General features: G+C 38.5%; 1 protein-coding gene across 2 annotated transcripts in view; it reads left to right on the top strand.

The window, feature by feature from the left end:
* The window catches only part of LOC127411033 (intersectin-2-like), a 47,625-nt gene that overhangs the window by 10,635 nt on the left and 10,434 nt on the right, over nucleotides 1-26,556 (top strand). The window contains exons 2-28 of one of the 2 annotated variants that reach the window (XM_051646352.1): nucleotides 2,202-2,277; nucleotides 3,018-3,110; nucleotides 3,413-3,476; nucleotides 3,576-3,769; nucleotides 7,948-8,142; nucleotides 9,093-9,189; nucleotides 9,303-9,445; nucleotides 10,527-10,590; nucleotides 11,134-11,271; nucleotides 11,453-11,556; nucleotides 12,865-13,127; nucleotides 13,666-13,815; nucleotides 14,209-14,349; nucleotides 14,551-14,638; nucleotides 14,857-14,996; nucleotides 16,504-16,640; nucleotides 17,026-17,825; nucleotides 17,945-18,069; nucleotides 19,646-19,803; nucleotides 20,481-20,577; nucleotides 20,671-20,867; nucleotides 21,355-21,401; nucleotides 22,055-22,221; nucleotides 22,330-22,375; nucleotides 22,516-22,637; nucleotides 24,009-24,105; nucleotides 24,189-24,383. In XM_051646352.1, the coding sequence (XP_051502312.1) occupies nucleotides 2,271-2,277; nucleotides 3,018-3,110; nucleotides 3,413-3,476; nucleotides 3,576-3,769; nucleotides 7,948-8,142; nucleotides 9,093-9,189; nucleotides 9,303-9,445; nucleotides 10,527-10,590; nucleotides 11,134-11,271; nucleotides 11,453-11,556; nucleotides 12,865-13,127; nucleotides 13,666-13,815; nucleotides 14,209-14,349; nucleotides 14,551-14,638; nucleotides 14,857-14,996; nucleotides 16,504-16,640; nucleotides 17,026-17,825; nucleotides 17,945-18,069; nucleotides 19,646-19,803; nucleotides 20,481-20,577; nucleotides 20,671-20,867; nucleotides 21,355-21,401; nucleotides 22,055-22,221; nucleotides 22,330-22,375; nucleotides 22,516-22,637; nucleotides 24,009-24,105; nucleotides 24,189-24,383 (4,069 nt within the window). In that variant the 5' untranslated portion in view covers nucleotides 2,202-2,270. The remainder of the gene's footprint in view (nucleotides 1-2,201; nucleotides 2,278-3,017; nucleotides 3,111-3,412; nucleotides 3,477-3,575; nucleotides 3,770-7,947; nucleotides 8,143-9,092; nucleotides 9,190-9,302; nucleotides 9,446-10,526; nucleotides 10,591-11,133; nucleotides 11,272-11,452; nucleotides 11,557-12,864; nucleotides 13,128-13,665; nucleotides 13,816-14,208; nucleotides 14,350-14,550; nucleotides 14,639-14,856; nucleotides 14,997-16,503; nucleotides 16,641-17,025; nucleotides 17,826-17,944; nucleotides 18,070-19,645; nucleotides 19,804-20,480; nucleotides 20,578-20,670; nucleotides 20,868-21,354; nucleotides 21,402-22,054; nucleotides 22,222-22,329; nucleotides 22,376-22,515; nucleotides 22,638-24,008; nucleotides 24,106-24,188; nucleotides 24,384-26,556) is intronic. The other variant, XM_051646353.1, reaches the window with a different exon arrangement.

Raw genomic sequence — 26,556 nt, 5'->3', positions numbered from 1 at the left:
TGCATCAGAGCGCTTGAGAAGCGGTTCACACGCTCTTCCAGACAGGAGCTGCTGGTTTACATCCGCGGTGCAGCTCAGTGATGCTCGGAGATCAACAGAATGACGCACAAACGCGCCGTTGACGACATTTAGCCTATATATTCGCTTAAAATTCCCTTATTTGGGCATTAAAATGTGATTGGAATTTGAAGTGTACAATAACCACAGTTAGATCAAATAACCACAATCAGATGATTATTTAATAATCGCGATAGGCTTAATGCATGCCCACTACAAGTTTTCAAAATTCTGCCACGCCACTCGCATAGTTTTCCATTAAATTCCATTAAATTCGACCCAAATCGTCAAGGGACAGCTTGAATAAAGCCTAGATACATATAGACAAATTGTGTAATGAACTTCACCTTTTATAATCGTTCAGTCTTGTTTGTGCAGGTGCAACGTTTTTTTCATACACCAACCAGCATACTCATCGATGTCGCTTTGTTCATTCTTGGTGAAGTGCAAAAACCTCTGTATGTAACTTGTCTGTACGGTGATTAGATATAATGTTTTGAACTGATACCTTTATGCACAGCATATAGCCAGGTTTGGGGAGTAACGGAATATATGTAACAGGATTACGTATTTAAAATACAAAATATTAGTAACTGTATTCCACTACAGTTACAGTTTAAGTCATTGGTAATTAGAATACAGTTACATTCAAAAAGTATTTTGATTACTGAAGAGATTACTTTGCATTTTATTGTCATTTGTTTCATTTAATATTTAGTCCTTTCAGATGGAAAACATTTATACATATAAATGATGCGATCCAAAGTGCATTTGAACAGCGGTGAAACACTTTCTTATGAAGTGTTACATTCATATGAGCAGACAGAGAAGTAAGTTTGAAGTAAGTTTGGAGCAGAAGAAATAGAAATAAACCTTGTGTAAATTGTCAGCTTTACGCTAAGCTAAAATGCTATTTCTAGCCATTTTACATGCACAATCATATTTTTTTATCAAGAAAATTCACGTTGGATCATAATTTATTTTTTCTAGTAAGACCTTTGATATTAGGGCAAAAATCGTACTCTTGATGATAATTTTTGTATTGTTTTCCTATAAAAATGTCTAAAAATCCTTAAAACAAGATCAGTTAGATTTATCTTGTTTTAGAAACAACACTGCATAAGATATTTAGGTTTTTCAGAGAATGTATTTTTAACATGTGTATTTTGTTTTACTGTACTGGCAGAGTTTTTATAGTATAAAACAAGTGAAAAAATCTACCAGTGCTGAAGAAGTAATCCAAAGTATTTAGAATACATTACTGACCTTGAGTAATCTAAAGGAATACGTTACAGTTTACATTTTACAGCATGTATTCTGTAATCTGTTGTGGAATACATTTCAAAAATAACTTTCCCAACCCTGCATATAGCATTCATCGTGTTCTATGTGTAAGATTTTGTTGTCCTACTTGTGACGCGACGTGGCATGGCACTTCTCGTATGGTGTGTGACCATCTTTAGAGTGATGTTTTGATTTCCTTGAGTTTCTTTGCTATAACCGAAATAATTCTTGCGGTCCCAAATTTCTTGATTATTTGTTTCTCATGCCATGTCCACATTAATCCATTTTATTTTGAAAATGCATTGATTTTGCTACATTTTTTAAATTGCTCTCCATTACCACATTTATTTGGGAAACAATGACATTAGAAAACTCATAACGGATTAATGTGGATGTAGCCTGAGAAATCCCCTGTATGAGAAACAGTGGCCCCTCTACGAGAAATTATGAATTATGAGAAATGGTTTAATAAAATTTGTATAGCCTCCTGGCACTAGTTTGGATTTTGTTTTTTTTTTTTCAAAGTTGAGGTATTAGTGAATGCTTTGAAATCAGTTTCTAATGTCATTAGGAGAAGGAAAGAGATGCATTCAGTCATAACTTTGTAATAAAAGCTTATTTGTTTATAGAAGATATTGCACATAGAGGATTATTCCATTGACAGCATTTGTTTGGGAATTTGGATGTCTCACTACCCCCCTACCCCCCCCCCCCACACACACACTTTCCCTCGCTCCTTTCTCTCTCTCTCCTTCGCTGTGAAAGTGCAGGATGGAGATAGCGGCAGCCCTGCACTTCCCTGCCTGCATTATTAATGGGTGGACATTTCTCCTTTCTGTGTGTGTGTGTGTGTGGTGCAGATGACTGATCTAGCCAGCTGAGACGAGGGGATCAGGACCGCTCTCCTTATAACCCTGCCACCTGCAGCCATGAATGGTAAGAGCTCTGCTTTATATTTGTGTGTGTGTGTGTGTGTGTGTGTGTGTTTGCACATGAGTCCAAACCAACAGACTTGTGTGTGCACACATAGAGGACCTTTAGCCTCTGTGAATGGCAGTAGAACATTTTTCCTATTTATCATCTCACATTCTTATTTGAAGAGTGTGCATTGGTATAGCTGGAGCTAAGCTGCTCTCTCACACACTGCAGCATGCTCACACACCAGTGGCTGTGCCGTCTGCTCTTGATTTCTGGCTGTCAGCAGCTAATTTGTCACACCGACACCAACACGTCACTCTTTATTGATTTAGTTGACCATAACTGACTTTAACTCAGTAGATATTTTGCATGGTATTTCTCGGTGTTTATATGCTTACAGTTGAATGGTAGGTGGAAACCATCCAAGCTATAATTGGTTTAAGGGACTTTACATGTTCTGAATGTTTAAATAGTTGTTTGAAAGTTTGATTGGTTGTTAATTATTATGCTTTTGTAAACTACTTGCATTGTATCAATTTATGCATTGACTGAACCTGGAATTATATTCTGCCCAGTGTTGCTTTGAGCAGTCTAGATTAATAGCTTTGATAAATGAATTGGATGATACAAGTGTGCATAATCTAAAGTGAAAAGCTGAATCTGTGATATACATCAAGGCGGTTCTGATTTGCCCCATGAGTTTAATTCCCTTTTCTCTTTTTAATCCCTTGTTCTCTTTCTACCCCCTTTCCTTTAAGGTGGTTTGAGTATTTGGGCTATAACCCCAGATGAGAGGGACAAACATGATCAGAAGTTTGACACCCTCTCCCCAGTGCAGGGTTTTGTAACAGGTATGTGCTAGGGAACACTTGCCATTGGACAAATGTTTGTAAGTAAAATGGATCTTGTCTTAAAACAGTCCTTTTCATCATTCCTCACCTATTCCATTTCCCTTTAGTGTAAAAACATGACCAAACAAAGAGAGAGCAGTACAATTGCATCTTTCATAGGCGTTAATGTTTTGTGATGTTTACACTAATGTATGTACATAAATTAGCACTTGTGTGGGGGGAAAAAAAGTTTGAGGACTGACTGCTTTTTAATGTCCAATTCACTCATGAAAGTTTCATTCCCTCTCCTTTTCTTTGTATAGGAGAGAAGGCACGGAACTTCTTCATGCAGTCTGGGCTTCCCCGGCCGGTGCTCGCTGAGATCTGGTGAGAAATCCAGATAATGCACAATCTGTAAAACATTAAACTGGTATCTAGATGAAGTCTTGCTCTGATGGCTTGCCTGTTTGTTTGGATGTGGGGTAGGGCTCTGGCTGATATGAATAAAGATGGTAAGATGGACCGGCTGGAGTTTTCTATAGCCATGAAGCTGATCAAGATGAAACTGCAGGGACAGATTCTTCCTACAGCTCTGCCCATCATCATGAAGCAGCCACCTGTGCCAGCTCCAACCATGCCAGCAGCACCTCTTGGTATGCAGCCAGCCTGCACAGTAACAAGTAAAGAACATTGGGTATTATCACACAGGGTTGTTTTTGCATTGTGACAAAAATGTTAATCTCTATCTAATTGTAATTACAGGTGAATTATGTTAATGTGATAATTTTCTTTTTACTGATGATCCCTAGTATCACAAAATGGAAGACTTCAAATTTTCTTTTGTGTTACCACTTCTATGCATGTTTTGCTGTGTTAAAGGGGTCATGATCTTGAAAAACAGGATTTAGCTTGCTCTTTTGAAATAAGAGATTGATCTACTGTGTAGTACACACTAATGTTCACAATGTAAAGCTACCACTACAGTCCTCTCAGACCATTTCTAGAAACTCAGCTGCAAAAATGTGTCATTCAAAAATCACCATTGTATTGATTTTAGAACCATAAGTACATATGAACAGATGACCTCCCACAGTCACACGTTAATGCTGTTCACACATCAATAATCATTGTTCAGCAACTGATGCATGATAGTGTGCGCTGCGCTGTACGGCGGAGGTTATCTAATCATAACAGTGGTCATTTATGTAGAGGTTATTTAAGTCTTAAAAGTACAGTAGCAGAAACAACATGTTCTATGCTAAAGGTCAGAGAGAGGGTAGAAAATTATCATGTAAAACTGAATTATGAAGAAACCTGGCTAACATTCAAAAGTGGGTTTTAGGGATAAACTAATGCTACAAAAGTGTAGAACGTGGCCCTTTTAAGATACTTCCTCATTTGCTGGGAAAACCTCAATACTCATTGAGTCACACCCTGGTTATGTAGGTGGGCAGCAGGTGCACAGCTTGACTGCCACGCGCTGTTTAATTTTAATTTTAATGTGGAACAGATGGCAATAACCATGACCTTTTAAAGTGTGCAACAGAGAAAGATCTTATTAAAGGGATAGTTCACCCAAAAATGAAAATTCTCTCATTATTTACTCACCCTCATGCTATTCCAGATGAGTATGACTTACTTTCTTCAGCAGATTTTTAGAAGAATATCTCAGCTCTGTTGGTCCATACAATGCAAGTGGATGGTAACCAGAAGTTTGAATTTCCAAAATTCACATAAAGACAGCATAAAAGTAATTAATGCAACTCCAGTGGTTAAATCTACATTTGAAGTCAGAAGTTTACATACACCTTAGCCAAATACATTTAAACTCAGTTTTTCACAATTCCTGACATTTAATTGTAGAAAACATTCCCTGTCTTAGGTCAGTTAGGATCACTACTTTTTTTTTAAGAATGTGAAATGTCAGAATAATAGTAGAGATAATTATTTATTTCAGCTTTTATTTCTTTCATCACATTCAGAAGTTTACATACACTTTGTTAGTATTTGATAGCATTGCCTTTAAATGTTTAACTTGGGTCAAACATTTTGGGTAGTCTTCCACAAGCTTCTCTCAATAAGTTGCTGGAATTTTGGCCCATTCCTCCAGACAGAACTGGTGTAACTGAGTCAGGTTTGTTGGCCTCCTTGCTTGCACACGTTTTTTCAATTCTGCCCACAAATTTTCTATCAGATTGAGGTCAGGACTTTGTGATGGCCACTCCAATACCTTGACTTTGTTTTTCTTTTCTCCCATTTTCTCCCTAATTTGGAATGCCTAATTCCCAATGCACGGTAAGTCCTCATGGTGACGTAGTGACTCGCCTCAATCCAGGTGGCGGAGGACGAATCTCAGTTGCCTCCGCATCTGAGACAGTCAGTCAGTGCATCTGATCACGTGGCTTGTTGAGCGCATTACCGCGGAGACATAGCGCGTGTGGAGGCTTCACGCTATTCCCCACGGCATCCACACACAACTCACCCTGAGAGCGAGAGCCACATTATAGTGACCATAAGGAGGTTACCTCATGTGATTCTACCCTCCCTAGCAACCGGGCCAATTTGGTTGCTTAGGAAACCTGGCTGGAGTCACTCAGCACGCCCTGGATTCGAACTCATGACTCTGGGGGTGGTAGTCAGCGTCTTTACTCAGTGAGCTACCCAGGCCCCTGTGATGAGCTTTAACTTCATGGTTGATGTCTTGAGATGTTGCTTCAATATATCCACATCATTTTCCTTCTTCATGATGCCATCTATTTTGTGAAGTGCACCAGTCCCTCCTGCAGCAAAGCACCCCCACATCATGATGCTGCCACCCCCATGCTTCACGGTTGGGATGGTGTTCTTCAGCTTGCAAGCCTCACCCTTTTTCCTTCAAACATAATGATGGTCATCATGTCCAAACAGTTCAATTTTTGTTTCATCAGACCAGAGGACATTTCTCCAGAAAGTAAGATCTTTGTCCCCATGTGCACTTGCAAACTATAGTCTGGCTTTTTATGGTGGTTTTGGAGCAGTGGATTCTTCCTTGCTGAGCAGCCTTTCAAGTTATGTCGATATAGGACTCGTATTTCTGTGGATATAGTTACTTGTCTACCTGTTTCCTCCAGCATCTTCACAAGGTCCTTTGCTGTTGTTCTGGGATTGATTTGCACTTTTCGCACCAAACTACGTTCATCTCTAGGAGAATTTGTCTCCCTCCTGAGCGGTATGATGGCTGTGTTGTCCCATGGTGTATATACTTGCGTACTATTGTTTATACAGATGAACGTGGTACCTTCAGGCGTTTGGAAATTCCTCCCAAGGATGGACCATACTTGTGGAGGTCCACAATTTTTTTCTGAGGTCTTGGCTGATTTCTTTTTCCATGATGTCAAGCAAAGAGGCACTGAGTTTGAAGGTAGGCCTTAAAATACATCCAAAGGTACACCTCCAATTCAGTACACTTCCTATCAGAAGCTAATTGGCTAATTGCCTAAAGGCTTGACGTCATTCTCTGGAATTTTCCAAGCTGTTTAAAGGCACAATTAACTTGTGTATGTGAACTTCTGACCCACTGGATTTGTGATAGTCAATTAAAAGTGAAACAATCTGTCTGTAAAAAATTGCTTGTGTCATGCACAAAGTAGATGTCCTAAATGATTTGCCAAAACTATAGTTTGCTAATATGAAATCTTTGGAGTGGTTAAAAAATGAGTTTTAATGACTTCAGCCTAAGTGTATGTAAACTTCTGACTTCAACTGTATATCTTCTGAAGCAATATGATAGGTGTGGGTGCGAAACAGGTCAATATTTAAGTCCTTTTATTACTATAAATCTTCACTTTCACTTCAACATTCTTCCTCTTTTGTTTTTGGCTATTGCTTGCTTTATGCATATTGCCACCTACTAGTTGGGGCTGGTCAAAGGTGGAGATTTATAGAAAAAAAGGACTTAAAGCTAGAGTATGCAATTTATAGCAGAAGCATTTTTTGTTATACTGGTTGAAAGTCTCTTTGCATCCTGACAGGAATCAATAAATCAAGTGCTCTGATTAAAAATAAATAAATAAATAAATAAAATAAAAAATCCATTATCTGTGGCAGTCACAGGCCTGTAAAAGGCCCGTCAATCATTTGGCCCAAACGTAATGATTGGATGGCCTACCTGCCTGTCTAACTATGTACCTGCCTACCTCCACACACTCTGCTCGTGCATTCAATGGCATGAGTTGGGGGCGGGACTATCTTACTGTTTGAACAACTGCAGGCAAGGGGCGTATTCAGAAAGCTGTTTTAAAAACAATGTTTATTTTTGCAATTGCGTTTGGTGGTGCTAGTCGCAGAAATGACATACTCCAGCTTTAAAAATTGAACAGTTTATCACCCACACCTATCATATCGCTTCTGAAGATATAGATTTAACCACTGGAGTTGTATGTATTACTTTTATCCTGTCTTTATGTGAATTTTGGAGATTCAATCTTTGGTCACCATTCACTTGCATTGTATGTACCTACAGAGCAGAGATATTTTTCTAAAAATCTTAATTTATGTTCTGCAGAAGAAAGAAAGTCATACACATCTGGGATGGTATGAGGGTGAGAAAATGATAAGATAACTAAAGATTTAAAGTTCTGTCATCATTTACTCACCACCCATGTGTTCCACAAAATAAATTATGTCATACAGGTTTAGAACAACATGAGGGTGAATAAATGATGAATCTGCATTTTTGTGTGAACTATCCCTATTAGTAAGTTGCCCCTGAATTCAATATTTGTAAAACCTCTCTAGCACTCAAATTTTTACATTCTCAGAGGCTCTGTTGTCAAATTATCGACAAATGTCCAATAAAGTTGCCTTTGTGCCTTTACAGGAATGGTAACTATGCCAAACGTACCCATGATGCCCAATGTGCCCATTCTTACCCACATGAGCACCATGCCGGGCCTGACACCCATGATGGGCACAGGGCTGTCTGGGCTGTCAGTGATGCCCACCATCAGTACTCCAGCTCTGCCTAATGGACCTATTGCCATCCTACAGCCAACCCCCATCTCTCTCACCTCAAGTAAGGGATGCCAACACATCCACACATGCCAGTGAAGCTTCACTAATTTATTTGTCTCACCACTCTCATTTCCTTGGCATTTAAGTGCTGAAGCGTATTTATTGTATATACAGTAGATAGACATTACAGATGTAACCTTCCTTCAATTTTCAGTTTAAAGATGATGTAAAGATATTGTTTTTTTTTTTCAATGTTAAATTATTTTCTCTGATCCCAGCTTAGATGACAACTTTAAGTAAGCCATTTGTAGTTTGATTTCATCATCTTAAGAGCCAGATGCTCATGTGCAAAACCCTGAAAAAAAATAAAAAAAATAAAAAAAAACAGCAAGACATGATGCAATGGTCAAATACATCCATCTAGAACATGTTTACATAGGAAAAACTATTGAAAATCGATGGGAGTTGCATAAACGCGTCTTGTGTGAATGACACCTTAAGCTTTAAAATAAGCAGCTGTTTTTTTTGATGATGTGACTTCTCACAGATTCAATGAAATAAACTTTTCAGGATGAAATTTGGTGTCCTAGATTTCAGAGAATGCTACATATTGTAATCGTATAGATGCACAGATATATTGTGTAGTTCTGCATGTGGTGAAAAGCCAAGAGCCTCCTGTTGAGTGCACAGTGCGTGAGGTGAAATGACACTTATCTCTTTAGTTCTTCCTGAAGTCAGCATTTCCTCTGCTTCTTCCTGTGTCAGGACTAGCTCAGCTTGTACTTTTAGGAGTGGGCTGTATGTTGTTATAATGAGCAGATCTTTATGTAAAAACTGTCTCAAGAGTAGGACTGGTGATCCAAAACAGATGCCACTGCTGCTTATAATGGGTTTGCTCACAAAATATGACTGATATGCTGTACACTCTGTTCTGGAAGTCTTCAAAGTGTGTCATTGGCTACATTTTATTATTTATTTTTTTCAGTTGTGTTTGTTTGTGTTTTTCCGCAGCTCTCCCGCTGTCAAGTTCATTTTCCTCTTCTCCACTTGGCCTCTCTGCCACTCCCATCAACAAGACCCCATCCCTGTTGGACCTGGGCTCGAGCAGGTCAGGAACCTCTGCTATACCTCCACATATACAATTTAGTGTATGTAATAAATCTGCTGAATGTAAATGCCACACATAAAAGTGACTGACCAATGTGCTTGTCTTGTCTTCAGTTCAAGCTCCTCCCCCACCCTCTCTTTGGCCAGCAACTCTCCTAAGGCTGGCCCCTCTGATTGGGCAGTGCCACAGGCATCACGACTCAAATACAGGCAGCAATTTAACATCCTAGACAAGCAGATGAGTAGTTATCTAACAGGTACTTAAAACAATTGTTGTGGATTTAAACCATTAACAGGTAAATAAGCCAGACGCACACTGTAAGACTCAAGCTTGTCTCCTTTGATGTTTTAAGTAGACGATTAGACGGACACTAGTCTGCTAAACTACTTTAAGTTTCGCAGTGTTGCAAGGCTGTTACAAAGAGTTTTTACGGAGGTGTGTGTGAGTTTATTGATTCAACTGTTTGTTGACACGTCAAGAATCAACTCTTGCGTTGTTATGTGTGTGAGTTTGTGTGAGACTTTCGGGATCGTTGCTTCAGGGGAGGAGATTGATCTTGTAATCGACGCCCCTTTGTTGTGTAGTGCCCGCACCAGCATGACAGACAATCACATTGTGAGTTCTGTGGTGTGCACAGGGCAATGAATTGTAGTCTGTGTGCTTGGCTGGTAAATGGATAGTTACCTATTGTGGCCAGAAACTATTACTAAAATGGTTTGGTTTCTCTGCCTTGGGACAACATTTTCATAATGACACAGTGATAATTGTGATCCTCCTTTTAAGTCATAAGCTTCGAGTTTATATGGGATCTATAGACTTTAGCTGAAGGCTAGTAGTACAGCAAGATATCAGTCCACGCCCATTTGGCTCATCCCTAAAGGAATGATTCTGCATAGCACTTGACTGATATCACTTACATACTTCATGACAAAGACACATCTACTAAAGAATTTCACGAATAAGGAAGTGGGTAAAGAGATATCGTGGCGTGGAGTTCACAGGTTTAGAGTATTTTGTGAAAATCTGTAAAGCTGTTTGGTCACAGTTAATTTGAGACTGTTGTTCATTCTTCTTTGTGAGTGGTTTCGAAGTGTCGTAATGTGTTGACTTTTTTTTAGTGACTGCAGATTCTATCATTGTCACTGACATTGTGAGTACCAACCAGCTCCAGTCAAACCAGTTGTGTTAGTACAGAAAAAGTATCACCAAGCTGGTTAATGCTGCACATAGAAAAGGATTTTTGAATTTAAGAACATTGTAGGGAGATACTGTATGTGCTTATGTATGTGGTCTTTAGGATCCATATATTTCTTTTAATTTTAATTTTACTTCTGCAGGCCTTCAAGTGAGAAATGCAATGGCTACAACATTGCTTACTCAGACCCAGCTTGCTTCCATCTGGTAGGTGTCCCTGAATATTTGCATGAAGCATATGTAGAAAAAAAAATCGTACTCCAGGAGTTTTCAGTTTGTTTCAGATTTGCTGATTTTTTTTTAATTTTTTTTTTAAAGAATGGCTGCACTTAAATGTATGCATATGATTTACCAATTTATGACAGGCCTAAAATTGTCAAGAAAACACATTGGGGTCCAAAAGTCGGAGACAAGGTTTTTATTTTTTTTAATACATATATGTTTCATTAGAAATTATTTTTTTAGCATGACAGTTTGAGTGAAAAATTTACATTAATTTCATTGTGCAAAACCTGGTGATCCATGTTATCACAGCATGATTTGAGAATGGTATCAGGAACATCTAGTGTGCTTCAATAGAAGCAAGAAAATCCATGTTTACATTGATTTATTGATTGATTGATTTTTTTTAAATTTGTTTTTATGTGGTCTCAGACTTTTGGATCCCACTCTATATCAAATTGTAGAAAATATATCACTTGTAGCACAACCAGTAATTCTACTGTGAACTGTTTTGTATATTTTTGTCAGGAATCTGGCTGATGTGAATAAGGACGGCAAACTGAGTGCTGATGAGTTTATTCTTGCCATGCACCTGGTAGACATGGCTAAAATGGGACAGCCGCTGCCTCTGGTGCTCCCTTCAGATTTGGTGCCCCCATCACTAAGGTACCATTGACTGGTATATAACCTGGTCTCTGCTTGAAAACTTCAAATCTTATACAAAACATTAGTTGTTTTTTGTAGTGATGTCATGATTAAAAAATACATTTTGAATCTGTATCTGAATTACTTAAAAGTTGGTTTACGAATGCTCTTTTTTTTTTTTTTTCTATTTATGAATCTTTAGGGGGAAGGTGGGTGATTCTGTGAATGGAACCACTCCTTCTATCTATGCAGGCCTGGCTGAGGACCTCTATGAGGCTGAGCCTCCGCAAAAATCAAGGAACAATTGTACGGCTTTACGCCACACCTGTCATGCACAGTACAAACATCTGTGACTCACTTCTTTTACAAAAATTTGTCCCACCCCAACACAGCTCATCAAACAGACCATGGCTGCATACTATTTAGGGACACTGAGCTAGTATAATTGTTTGATATGGGTGATTGACAATTAAACAATTGGTAAATAAAAAATAGTTGTAGTAAATATTGAATTACTCTAATTTTGGTTTGCTTACTGTGATTGCTTACTGCTGGCTTTAAGCCTGTAGTATCCCTCCCTATCTGTGTATATATACAAACTCACACTGACATATTGTCGAGACATTAGGCACCATTAGGAAGTGTCATCACATAGTCTTGCTCTTAAATGTGTTCATCTTTATTAACTGTAATGGAATTGTTTGAAGTTTTAAATACCACATGCATTACCTGTTGGACACACTTGACTGAATTTATGTTTCTCTTAATCTTAAAAGCCTTTTGATCTAAGGGCATATGCTAAATGCTTGAATTAGTTTTGTAGGCACAATATGAATTTTTTACAAAAAAAATTTTGGAAGTTCAGTCAGATAGGAAAAGCAATCAAGAAGTGTCCATCATATATGGGAATCAAAGAGTATGTTTTTAATTCTTCAAAAGATAGTTCACCCAAAAATAAAAATTTACCCTCATGCCATCCCAGATGTGTATGACTTTCTTTCTTCAGCAGAACACAAACAAAGATTTTTAGAAGAATATCTTGGCTATGTAGTTCCATACAATGCAAGTGAATGGTGATCAGACCTTTGTAGCTCCAAAAATCGCATAAAGGAAACATAAAAGTAGTCCATACAACTCCAGTGGTTAAATCCATGTCTTCAGAAGTGATATAATAGGTGTGGGTGAGAAACAGATCAGAATTTAAGTCCTTTTTTTCTCTGAATCTCCACTTTCACTTTTACATCTGAAAGAGAAAGTTAAAGTGGAGATTTAGAGTAAAAAAGGACTTAAATATTATTCTGTTTCTCACCCAACACCTATTGTTTAAAAAGCATTCTGGGTTAGTACCTCATGAAATTAGTTGGGAGAACATGGTTGTAATCTAGGCAAAAAGTGTCTACTTTAAAGAATAGTAGAGAGTTTTGATTTGTTTACTATTTTTCTTCACTATGTAATTCACATATTTTCGTTTGTCTTATTTCATAGTTTTTATGACTTTACTGTTATTCTAAAATGTGTAAGTTAGTAATAATATTAATGTGTCGGTGTACCCAAACTTTTGATTGGTTGTGTATCTCTAAAATTGTTGCTTTGAATATGTGTCTGTCTATCCAGTGACTTTTGAGGATAGGTTTAAGCAGAATATGGAGCTGGGAAATGCTGAGCTGGAGAAGCGTCGACAGGCCCTGCAGGAGCAGCAGCGTAGGGAGGAGGAGAGGAGGTCACAGAAGGCCAGAGAGGAGCAGGAGAGGAGAGAGAGGGAGGCACGAGAGCTGGAGCTGAAGAGAAAGCGAGAGGAGGAGCAGAGACTAGAGCGACAGAGAGAGCTGGAGAGACAGAGAGAGGAGGAGAGACTCCGAGAGTTGGAGAGAAAAGAGGTGAGGATGTCAACAAACGTTGATGAGGATGACCCTGTGATAATTTATTACATTCCAGCCAAAATGTCATATTTCCCCAAATGTTTTGTGGTGATCTTAAAACTGGCGATAGCATGGTTTATTTTTGCCAGGGTGAGTAATTGGCCAAAATATTACCTTTTTTAACAGTGATAACTGTTTCTTACCTGATAACTGTGCCTGCTTGGAAGTCAAGAATTGTATATTTTAGAAATTGTATTAAATGTATTACCATTACATTAGCATTCGACCACACTGCTTTGAGGGTATCTGCATCGGCCATTAAAAAACCCTTTTGTGTTTGACCACAACTTTTGAGACCTACAATTCTGCAATTAACAATCTCGAGTTGTACTGTGCTACTTCAAAATAATAGTATTTAAACTGCTACTATTACTTATAAAAATAGTAAGAAGAAAGACAAAAAAGTAAAGCTGAAAAATACATGTGTTTAAAAAAAGCATGAAGGCTTACCATTGCTAACTGTACTAACCATTGATTGCTATAATGCTCCTCACAGACAGCCAAGAAGGAGCTGGAGCGCCAGCAGCAGCTTGAATGGGAGAGGAGGAGAAAACAAGAGCTTCAGAACCAGAAGAGTGATGAGCAGGAGGAGATTATCAAGCTCCGAGCTAAGAAGAGAAGTCTGGAGATGGAATTGGAAGCTGTGGTGAGGCTTTAGGGAAGATGGCATAATATTTTTAACCATTAGATTGCCATATAGACTCATCACATTTTCCAGTTCAGAATATTTGTTTACAAAATCTAGAATAAATGTGTAATTTGTGTGAAACCAATGTTAAGCACTTTACAGATTTAACTGTGCAAGAGTTTTTCTTCATAATATCCATTATAAAAGATTTTTCTTAATAATATTCAACTTAATTTGAATTGATCTGCCATTTTCAACACATTTAGTACTAAATATAGTACAAAATGTTACAGTATAACAATTTAACTACTGAAAAACATATTTCTACTATGTACCATATAACTAAAGAATTAACTTTCACTGTTTTATGGACAGAATGATTGATAGCTGTTTTATCTCTCTGTCTTTTAGGGGAACAAGCAGAAACAAATCTCTGACAAGCTCCGAGATGCTCAAGGCAAAAAAAGAATCCATAAAAATGACCTGGAAATGATCAACCAGAAAAGAGACACCTGCATCACAGTAATCAACTCACTGCAGAAGCAGTTAGAGGTCTGGCCGTCATGTCCTTAACTACACACACATACTTCACAAAGAAAAATTAGAGACTGAAAATTTAAGCAAGTAATCTTCTGTTTAGCCTTGAGGAATAAAACTGAATTTTACATTTAGCGAGCCCTCCCTAACAAGAACATAGATGTGATCACTGTATCCAGCAACACAAAAATATTTTTATGTATTTGGCTTTTGCAGGAGTTTAAGAGAAAGTTGGGACAGTCAACCACAGAGCAGGCCAAACTCAATGAGAGACTCAGCAATCTGACTCTGAACAACCTCCCTTGTAAGATACCAATCGTTTAATTGTCCTTAGTGCCTGTTCATGCATTGCTTTGCTAAAGATTTATTCATTTATGATAATTAAGCATCTGAATTTGTGGGGGAAAAAATACTTAATGCATGCATGATGTGCTTTGGATGTATTGTGAAAAAATAAACATCATAATCTTTATTATGAATGCATGAGCAAGGGGATGTTTTTGCTGATTTTTCCTGGGGTAGCTGCGACAGTAACCACTTTACAGAGGAATGTGGAAGAGAAGGATCTTGCCTGTCGAAAGCTTAAAGAACAGCTAAATGCTTTAGAGACCGAGACTGCAGCGAAACTAGCAGACATGGACCAATATAAGAAAGAAATCCAGGTAAAGCATTAATATCATTGAACCATCACTAATAAATTCATGCACACCAATCAAAAATGATGCATTTTCAGCTAGACTAGTTAGTCTTTGCAAGACACATATTTAACCACAGGATATTTGAACTAAGTGATATGAAAATAAAGCATTTTAGATTATTTCACAGCATTTCTTTTGTAGCATATCTTTGTCTTAACCAATTAGTGCTAACAGCGTATTGATTGCTACTGATAACACTAATGCGAATAACCCTTATGCTTTTGTCCCTGTGTCTTTATCACTAGCTGTAGAGCTTTTCTGTCTGTCTGTCTACTTGTCTGTCTCTCCCTGGCTTTCGCTGCAGTTTGAGGAAATGGATGACTGCATGCTTAAAGGCCTGCTCTCTTTACTGAGTTGCCTCAGCAATCTCTTCTACCTTCTGAAGGTTGCATATCTCTTTTTCCCTCCTCCTTGTTCGTTCTCACTCTCTCAGCTTTAATCTCATTTCACTACTAACGGTTCTTTACTACACAAATAATTAAGTGTGGATTTAAAGAAAATTTCATGTTATTTTGAGCCTTATGTACCACATCTGTGGCAAGTTGTTGATCTTATCCCTCGGTTGGTAAGAACAGTCAGGAAATTAGTTTACAGAAATACATTTATAATGGAAGCCTAGCAGGTGTGTCAGGCAGTTTAAAAGCAGAAATGTGAAGTCTATATTTTTTTGATAGCCTTTGCATGAATTATTTTAAATGATCCTTTTACAGTGGGAATATTTGTACTTTAATGACGCAATTCAATGTGATGGAGTTTGCTGCATGTAGGCATTGCTTTACGGACAATCCTTTCCATGTTCCTTTCATGTGACATTATAATTATTTATAACTTTTCTCAGGCATGGTTGTTAGGTGAACACAACAGTTTCATGCCAACATGTGTTATGGTATTCTTAGTTTAGAGGTAGTATACACACATCTAAAAAGAATGCAGATGCACAGCTACAAGTTGAAGTTCATAATAATGAGTAGAGACGCTGGCACACTGTAAATGTTCCAATTGACTGACAACGTTTTGACCCAAATTGGATTTTCGTCAGGTCAAACACACTGATAATTTTTTTCTGATTATATTTTTTAATTGATTATATTTAGATAATCAGTGTGTTTGACCTGACGAAGACCCAGATTGGGTCGAAACGTTGTCAATAAATTGGAACGTTTAGCAGTGTGCCAGCATCTCTACTCATTTATATGGTATACAAATGACAGTTTGATATTTTCAACAGTTATTCGCAGCACTGCCCACTTGCCTGCTGCTCAGCTTCCATTGTAAAATTGATTTAACAGTCATTTCTACAAATTGAGGGATGAGTCGAAAATTATTGTCTGGTAAACAGCAGCAAAACAACTATGAATATTCCTTGAAGGTCTTTTTGGGTCTCAGTTGCATGAGTTACAGAACATTGTGTTTGAATTTAGGATATCCTGAGTTCAGTGTGTTGATCGTAATCTTTTGGTTTGTTTATCAGGATCTCAGAGAGAGCCAGAGGATGCAACAGTCTACTTTGGAAAAACTCTGCACCATTAAGGAAGACAAAATTCGAGAGCTAAAGAAACACAAGCAGGAGAAACTGGAAAAGAAGAGGAGAGAAGAGGAAGAGCAGAAGTAAGAAATTCTTATTTACGAGATACTCACAAATGCAATGCAGTACTTCAAAAGCATGCAGGATACCTTTGGCCATTATGGTGTTTCTCACTGTTTTTCAGCATTAAGCACCTGAGCGTTGCATTTTTAAGATGCGATGTTAAGTTACAAATAGTTACACTTTTGTCATGCTGCTCAGCGAATCAATATCTGTTTAAAAAATAGACCAATTAAATGAATCTGGGGGCAGTATAAGCATATTTACAAATGGAAAAGAGCATTGAGTGTACAGTATATTAGCAGTGGTGATTGGGAGATAATGTTCCTGTAAAAGCTACTTCTGTTGAATTCCATGCGCTAAAGTCTCCTTAGACAAGTTTTCATTGCTGATTGTTTCCCAATTCAGGCGAATCAAACTGGAGAAGGAACGGCAGTGGCAGGAGAAACTGCGGCGAGATGAAGAGGAGAAACAGAGGAAAATACAGGAGGAGAGAGAGGCCAAACTTCGTGAGGAGGAGGAGAGGGAGAGACAAGGTCGTTTACTGGCTGCTAAAGAACAAGCGGAGCGAGAGTGCAAAGCCCGAGAGGAGGAGGAGAGGAAACGCAGAGAGGAGGAGGAGCGGAGAAGGCGAGAGGATGAAGAAAAGAGAGAGCAAGAGAGAAGGAGACTTGAGGAGAAAAGAAGGCAGGAGGAGGAGGAGGAACGCAGACGACGAGATGAAGAGAGGAGAAAACTGGAAGAAGAGAGGAGGAAATTGGAGGAGGAAAGGAGAAAACTGGAGGAGGAGAGAAGGCGACAGGAGGAGATGAGATTAGAGGAGGAGAGGAAGCGTGAGGAGCGGAGAAGAGCAGAGGAGGAGCGGAAGAGGAAAGAGGAGGATAGACGAGAAGAGGAGAGGAGAAGGGAGCGGGAGGAGGAGGAAATTAGGCGACAACGTGCCCAGGAGGCAGCCAAGAGAGACGCTGAGGAGACGAAGAGACTAGAGGAGGAGAGAAAGAGAAAGGAGGAGGAGAGGAAAAGGCAGGAAGAGGTGGAAAGAAGGCGTCGGGTGGAGGAGCAAAGGAAACAGGATGAGGAGAGGAAGAGGAAACAGCTGGAGGTGGAGGCCGCAGCCGCGAGTCTCAAAGACGATCAACAGAACAAGAAGAACACTGTAAAATCAGACATTGTTGCTGCTCTTCTGCGCGGCCTGGAGGAGAGGAAAGGTAAAGAAAGAAAAGTTTGCTAAGATTTTCTTTTTAAATGAGCTGGCATGGCTTGTCCAGTCATCTCTGATATGATTGGAATTTTCTTGCTGTTTACCTGATTGTGCTTGTGATTTCAGGAAACAGGCAGCCACTTGGTACACAGCATAGAAGATCAGCAGCACTTACCACATTTAAAGCCCTCTATCCATTCACAGCCAGAAACGAAGATGAGCTCTCCTTTGAAGCTGATGACTTGATTGAGGTCAGTTTTTTGGTGGATCTAAAAAAAAAAAAAAAAAACCCTGTCAATAGCATGTCCAGGTCATTTTTAACCCCAAAATCAAGAAATAAAAAGACAATGTATTTTGCTAAGAGATAATGAAGCTTTTTTAAAGGTGCACTCAGTAAGTTTTTGCTAATTAAAGAATGTTATACTTATTTTGTGCAATCTGGCAACCATGCAAGCAAGTGTGCTCTTTCAAGCTCTCGCATTCCCCTTTGAACAAACTTAGCGACACTCCATGTCCATTCTTGAGGCTGCTTGTGCTGTTTGGTGCTAGGTTTGTGAGCAAACCTTCTCAGTAATTAACCAAAATAATTGCCCACCCCTGGTTTAGAGTCTTGTGAACTGTATTCAGTCAGATTAAATGTATTTAAATTATGTGTTGCATATAGCAAAGCCAAAATACAACGTCCAAGCACGTGGACGCGGGGTCGCGCGAGGGTAAACAAGACAAGCAAACCAACCAACACCAACCAACCAAACAATAAAACAACAAACACAATATTCTTACATCAAATGAAAACAGAGCACAAGTCAAGAGTACAGTCCAGAGGTGGTGATGGTTTTCTTCAGAAGGAGTCCGATCCTCCAGATAGACTGAACAAAATTAGTGCAGGTGTAAAGAGAAAATGTCCAAACAAGAGGTCCCTGTTGGTGGAGTGAAGAAATAAACCGCTACTAAATGCAGCTCTCACGGCGTGGCTCATGGATAAATGGTGCGATATCAAACAGCAAGCACAAGCATACAGCTGTGTTCAGCCGACAGAGAGTGCGCAAGTCAATGTCCACTGAGTCGCTGTCCACTGCCCGGTCACAGTCCAGTGTGCAAAAGTGCGCAAAAACTGTTTGGATTAAATCCAAGAATGCCCATAATAGGGGCCTGGGTAGCTCAGCGAGTATTGGCGCTGACTACCACCCCTGGAGTCGCGAGTTCGAATCCAGGGCATGCTGAGTGACTCCAGCCAGGTCTCCTAAGCAACCGAATTGGCCCAGTTGCTAGGTAGGGTAGAGTCACATGGGGTAACCTCCTCGTGGTCGCTATAATGTGTGGTTCTCGCTCTCGGTGGGGCGCGTGGTGAGTTGTGCATGGATGCTGTGGAGAATAGCCTGAAGCCTCCACACGTGCTACGTCTCCACAGTAACGCGCTCAACCAGCCACGTGATAAGATGCACGGATTGACGGTCTCAGACGTGGAGGCAACTGAGATTCGTCCTCCGCCACCCGGATTGAGGCGAGTCGCTTTGTCACCACAAGGATTTAGAGCACACAGTGCAGAATAGTTTGTCTTTTGCTTCTTTCATGAGATTCACCCCTTTTTCTTTTTTTTTTTTTATTTTTTTATATATATATATATATATATATATATATATATATATATATATATGGAGTTATAGCATTTGCTTAACAGCCAAACTTTCCTGCCCTGTCAACATCAGTGGGAATGTAACATGTTAGATGTGCTTGTGTGGGTCTATTAAGAACATGTTGTGATATGGCTCCATTTTTCACACTGTACTTTTTGTAGTTTGCTCAGCTGGATGTGTGTTTGTTTAGGTGGATGAGAGCATGGAGAGAGAGCAGGGCTGGCTGTATGGCTGTCGGCAGGGGAAGATGGGCTGGTTACCTGAGAGCTATGTAGAGAAGCAGGCCAAATCTGAGGTTGTGCCTACAGCCAAACAAGCCCTAAAGCCACAGGTCTCCATCTCGACCAGGTGCAGTCACCAAACTGAATTCAAATTTTTCATTCACACCTGTTTCACAATATTTTTTACACACATTTCCTTAATGAACACTCGCAGACAAAGTGCATGTGGCTACAGAACCCTCAAAGAGAACATTCACAGCTACAGACTGCCTGTGTCCTCTCAAACCCAGAACACGGCACCTACAATTATCACCTACTGTAATCGTTACCGCTACAAAGGTTTTCTCTCGTAGGAAATAAGTGACATGTTCTTGGTGAAAGCCCTGTTCACACACAAAGTCTAATACAACTAAACAACACTAAAATACAAAATACTCACAAACAATTTTAACATCAAAATTATTTATACTAAATCTGATGTTGTTCGGATGACTAAATGTATTTTTCACCAGCTGAACAATTAATGATCTCATGAAAAGTCTATGTTTGGTCTTTTTTTTTTTTTTTGGAAGATAGATTTTAAAACTACTGTATGTATCAGCTGAGGGTTTATTTTGTCCACTGTTAGGAGTACACTAGCATATAGATTGGATAGTGATGATAAACTAAAAATTATATTACGTTATTCCAGACTTTGAGTGAACAGGTAGAAAAGTTCATAGAGATGCATTGTATCATTTTAAGATCTTTGTCCTGCATGACAGTAGAATATGTGGAATATTCTTAAAAACGCTTCTTCACCAGCAAACTGAGTGAAGCCTCTGTGCCAAGTGGATCACGACTGAGCTCTGCCTTCACCCCCACTCATACCACAAGCTCCACCTCTTCCAACCATAATCAGGTATGCAAGATTCCTAAAGAGCTTGGGCTTTTAATAACCATGTAGTAAGTTATTCCTTGTATTTAAATGCAACAATGTTGCTGTATGTTTCAGGTGGTGGGGAATGTGCAAGCGCAAGCTTTGTGCTCTTGGACTGCAAAGACAAACAATCATCTCAACTTCTCCAAAGATGATGTCATCACAGTTGTGGAGCAGCAGGAGAACTGGTGGCTGGGAGAACTCAATGGGGTTCGGGGGTGGTTCCCCAAAACCTATGTCACAGCGCTGAGAAGCAGTGACACAAAAGCATAGTAAATGCACACTCCATGCAGTAGAGAAAAAACACAAGTGCCTGAGAAACTTTTTTTGCTGTGACTTAATAATTATAGTTTGGAGCTGTGTGTGTTACATGCACTTTGTCTGTGGAAAGTATCAATGTGAAATGGTATTTTCAAACTAAAACAAGTGATTCTTTGCATACTAAAACGTCAAGGTGCCTGCATTCCCCAAAAGACATCAGACTCCTGTAAAGCTACCTTGAGTTTGAAGAAAGGAGCTATATAAAATAAACATTATTATTATTACTAATTCAGATGTTGCTTTACCTTCTCTGTTCAGGATTTTCATTATAATTTGGCACAGCTGCTTTATTTGTTGTCTTTTAACTGCTGTTTTCTTATTCTGAAGCCATTGTTGCACTGGCTGTAAATTTGCTACAATATCTTTTTTTGTTGGAAACATTACATTATTCAGTCATCTTGTTTTGATGCTTGACATGTTTCTTTTTCCCCCCCGTAGTTCTGCTGATGGATCTGATTCAGCAACAGATGGATCCAACTATGAAGGTAAGAGAAAATGGATCCTCTTTTTTTTTTTTTTTTTTTTTTAAACCAGGAAACTTAAAATTAAAACACAAATTCCCTTTACATTTAGGAAATTATATCTTTGATGTAATACTGCATCTGAACAACATTTGAGAGACTTTTGTGTTCTTTTTATAATTGCTTAAAGCTGAAGTATGTAACTTTTTCAGTGTTAAAATACTTCCTTCTATCCCAGATTAATATGCAGAAACAATTACAAGTATGTCAATCAGAGGATCATTTTCTCAAAAACTGTTAACGCTTTGTCTCTGTTTCACTTTAAAATTCCTGGGTTTGTTTAGAGTGACCCATTTAGACCCGCTCCAACAACATTGCTCAACCAATGGCATGAGTTGGGGCAGGACTATCTGGCAGTTCGTACAACAGCAGATGAGGGGCGTATTCGGAAAGCTGCTTTGAAACATTGTTTATTTTTGCAATTCCCTTCGGAATTATTGAAATTACATACTTCAGGTTTAAAATGTGCATTTAAAATTGTCTTCCTCATGGCTAACCATGCTTTTCCTGTATCTTTGGGAAATCAACTGTTTGTTAGTGTTGTAACTCACAGAATAATCTCTGGACATCAGAATCGTCCTTCAGTTAATACCTCCTTAATGTGTCTCGTTCACCAGAGTATGTGGCACTCTACACTTATGAGAGCCCAGAGCCTGGAGACCTGACCTTCACTGAGGGAGACACCATCCTGGTGACGGAGAGAGAGGGGGAGTGGTGGAGAGGCAGCATAGGAGACAGATCAGGAGTCTTCCCCTCCAATTATGTCAAGTCAAAGGAGACTGATGTAATAAATATTACAATTCATAAATATATTATATTAATGGATACAGACACGTATATATTGTCTGTTGTTTTCATTTGTGAGATTAGAAATTGTATGCTTTCTCATTAGACTTCAAGTCTCTCTGGCAAACCTGGAACGCCTGGGAAGAAGCCAGGTAAGGAACAGTGTCATGAAGCTCTGTGACATAATTAAATCATTTTAATAATACATAACTTCAGTTTGCATGCATTTCATTACTAATATCTCAACCCCGATGTCAAGTTTCATATAATACGCATGCTATCTTGTTTGAAGAAGTGGCCCAGGTGAGCACTGCGTATACAGCTGCCGGCGCAGAGCAGTTGAATCTCGCCCCAGGCCAACTCATCCTCATCCTCAACAAGAACCCCTCTGGCTGGTGGCTTGGTGAACTTCAGGTAAGTGTGCAGTTAAATGACCTTCATGTCATTCCAAACCCATATGACTTTCTTTCTTCATTTGAATGAATATTCCAGTCTGTTTTTTCAATACAATACCAGCTGATAGGGACAGACTCATTTTAAAGCTTAAAAAAGACTCAAAAACATCCTATGATTATCCATGCGATTCGTGTTCACGCAAGAACTTGCATGGTTTTTGTTAACGAGCTTCTCTTAGTACAAACATTGCCATGTATTGTGTGGCTTTAAAGGGAAATAACCGTCTGATTGGAAAGGTGTTGTTTTTTTTTTTTTTTTTTTTTTTTTTGCACACAAAAATTAAATGGAAGCAGATTTAAAGAAAATACAAACCTAAAACAATATTAGTGCTGGGAAAGTAAAAAAAAAAAATGATAATAATAAAAGCCCAAAAGGGCTTATACAAAGTACTTTCCCACAAATCAAAGTTTGAATGAAATCAGTTAAATTCTTATTTTTTATAAAGACATTAAGGAACAATAAAAGATAAAAGAAAACAAGAAAAGTTAAAGGGAATAAGGAAAGAAATAAAAAGAATCATACCAACCAAACAAAGAATTTAGCTTTGATATTGATGAAGAGTTATTGCAAAACAAGAAAGATTTTTAGCATTTTTTTTTTAACAAATGGTGAATTTAAATTCTTTAAGTACAGAGGCAAACAGTTCCAAAGAGACGGCCCTCTATATGAAATTGCAAGTCGACCAAGAGATGTCCTGAGAATTTTTTTTTGTTGTTTTTTTTGTTTTTTTTGAAAAAGCAAATGCAGATAGATACAAGCACGAGAACTTCACGAAATGTCTTCGGTGTGTCTGATATCAACATGCAGAGATGATGCAAAGATGACGCACACACATTTGAAGCTCAGGTTAACACAAAAATAACTGAGAATTTGTTCGAAATGTTGCATTTGTGCTTAGATCAAATTTCAGCTGCATCTGGGAGAAACAGTGTGCCTGTTCTTCTATGAATTTTTGTGGTTTATTGTTATGCAATAACACGCTGACATTGTGATTGATGTATGTCATCATGAAATCATAGACCCTACCCTCGAAATCCAAACACAAGTGGTCACAGGAGACGCATGGTAATACCAGGTGGAAACAGGAATGCGTCTCGGCTGACCACATGTGATCAGATCACCAAAAATGCATCTTTTCACTGAAAAATGACTTACATTTCTGGTTCTTTCTCACCAAGAGCAAATGCCTCAAAAAACTTGTGACGTACTTTTGAGTCGCATGGACTACCGTTACAATACTTTTGTCAGTAGCCCCATAAATTTACATGAATTTTAAAATGATGTCATCCTAATTAGTGCCAAAGGTTTTAGTTACGTGTATGTCTTCAGGCAAGGGGGAAGAAGCGTCAGAAGGGCTGGTTCCCTGCATCACACGTCAAGCTCTTAGGCTCAAACAGCGGCAAATCCACACCTGCACCTGTGGCCGGTAAGAAACAGAACACACATCCAGGGTTTATTATTTCTCTTTTAATCTATCCTCATTGGTTTCTCCGTCCTTCCTCACCCTAGTCTGCCAAGTCATCGCCATATACGACTACACAGCAGCGAATGAGGATGAGCTGAGCTTCTCCAAGAGTCAAGTTATCAATGTGCTGGACAAAAGTAATCCTGATTGGTGGAAAGGAGAACTCAGTGGGGTCACGGGATTGATCCCAACCAACTATGTGAAAATGACCACCTCAGATTCTGACCCCAGTCAACAGTGTAAGTAAAGCCCCATGAACAGACCTACATGTATCTATTTCTGCTATTTTTCTGTCCAAGTTTTGGATTTGCCTTTGCAACAGTACGGTTCACCAAATATGAGAGTCTTTGTTTGGCTTCTAATCATGAAAAATGCACAGACTGGTTTATTATGAAAGGTAACATAGTTTCACATTATTCTTGAAATCATTTGTTGCATTTAACAGTGCTTAACAAGGTTTTTATGGGCTTGTATTCTTTTGTTGTCAAATTACTGTAATATCTGACAAGGGTTTATGTATTTATGACCTAGTGTATTACAATTTCATTATTAAAGACATGTTTTTTTTTATCCAGCTTTAAATATTTAAGTGTAATTACCAATATTAAGTATTGGTTTATGGTGCCCTTTTGGTTTTCTTTTTTGGGGGTTTTAATGGGTTTTAACCTAACCCTAACCCTTTTTTACATCTTTTTTCAGTGTTGATCAGGTTATAATCTAATATTTGACTTCCTCCATATTTAGCCACACGTTCATTTCTTTCACACCTTCCCTTCTGCTCTCTTTCTCACATTTGTGTTTCTCTTCCCTTCAACCCATGAGAGACCCACTATCCCCCTCTCACAGGTGGTGGTACAGCTGAAACTAGCATTTACTTACCCAATCCCCTTCCTCTAACACTCCTTACCAATTAATGCTGTTTTTCATTTGTTTTAAACTACAAGGTTTTCCTTTAGTTGACTGGCAATCTAGATATATGAGATAGTTCACTTAGCCTCATGTTGTTCCAAACCCAAATGACTTGCTTACTGATGTTAGCCAGAATGTTAGCCTCAGTCACCATTTACTTTCATTGCATCTTTTTCCATACAGTGTAAGTGAATGGTAACATTGTGCCTAACAAATCCTTTTGTATTCCACTGTAGTAAGTCATGCTTTCATTTTTAGGTTAACTTCCCTTCTTTGACGAATTATTGCAGGGGGATAGTGAGTCTTTCTGCAGTGTTCCATTTGGGCCCTGTCTTAGTGTTTCACTTGCTGAAAGCTGCCTAATTAAGGATATCCATCTTTGATATGGTCATTTTGGGAAGATGGGACTTCAGTAAAACTCGCCCCTCATTTTTGTCATTTAAAAGGATGTGCTAATTTGTGCTTAAAGTGTGAAACTGCCTCAGAAAGGTAGTGTAGGCCATCACAATTAGAAAGTTGATTCTCTTTACAGACATGAAGTTGTGGCAATGATGGTTATAATGCAGCTTTAAAGTAAGTGGCAGTTAAAAGCACTTTTGACCTTTTAAAGAGCAGATGATTTTCATTTATATTGAGGCAGTTTCACCCCAAATCTTTCGATGGTTTTTAATCGCACTCTCACAATCTGGTGTTTTTGCTACCATTTATATTTGATTGTGTTCAGCTTCTTTGTGCAGTAGGTTCAGATTGAATAAAATCCCTGATGTAACATCAACAAAAAAAGTACAGACAGCTTGTTTTACCATTGGTGTATTTAGAAATATAGTTTATGACTTCCTTAAGCTGAAATGCTGCTATTTTAAACACAAAGCTTTTGCCTTAGGTGGTATTGTTACATATTGACTTTGTTTTATGCCATGTTTTTGCATGACTCCCTTCTGTATGAACAGATTTGTTAATATTATATAGGATACTATGCAAGTAGTTGTTGAAGTTTTGGATGAATGTTTGCCTTAATATAATTTTGTTGGATGTTGTTAATAATCTATAAAGATGTTGTTAATAATCCTTAACATATCTCAAATACTTTGAATCTTGTACCTTCATTATATATTTGCTGGAAGAAACCGAGACATTAAAGTCTTTTGAAATAAACTTCAGCTCAGTTTTGAATTTTTTTTAATGCAACGGTGCCAATGTTAAAACACAATATAAAAACGTACATTCAGATACATAATTGCAAAACCCACTGTGCAAACATTTTCCACATTTTATAAGATACAATAAAATAGTGATTTGTAAAATTGTGATCATTATTATTAAAGTAATTATAGTTGTTATGATTGCACAACTTAAGTTAAAGGTAGAACATTTGTTGTACTGTAGTGTCCCATATATAAAACGTCTATTCTAGCTAATCTACTGTCATCTAGTTACTGTTATCCTGTTGCCGTGTTATGGGTGATAACAGATTGAATAATCCTGCTAGCACGCTTGCAGTGT

Source organism: Myxocyprinus asiaticus, chromosome 20, assembly GCF_019703515.2.
Source record: "Myxocyprinus asiaticus isolate MX2 ecotype Aquarium Trade chromosome 20, UBuf_Myxa_2, whole genome shotgun sequence".
Classification (NCBI taxonomy): domain Eukaryota; kingdom Metazoa; phylum Chordata; class Actinopteri; order Cypriniformes; family Catostomidae; genus Myxocyprinus; species Myxocyprinus asiaticus.
The sequence above is the reverse complement of the archived record's forward strand: the minus strand, read 5'-3'. Positions and strand labels throughout refer to the sequence as shown.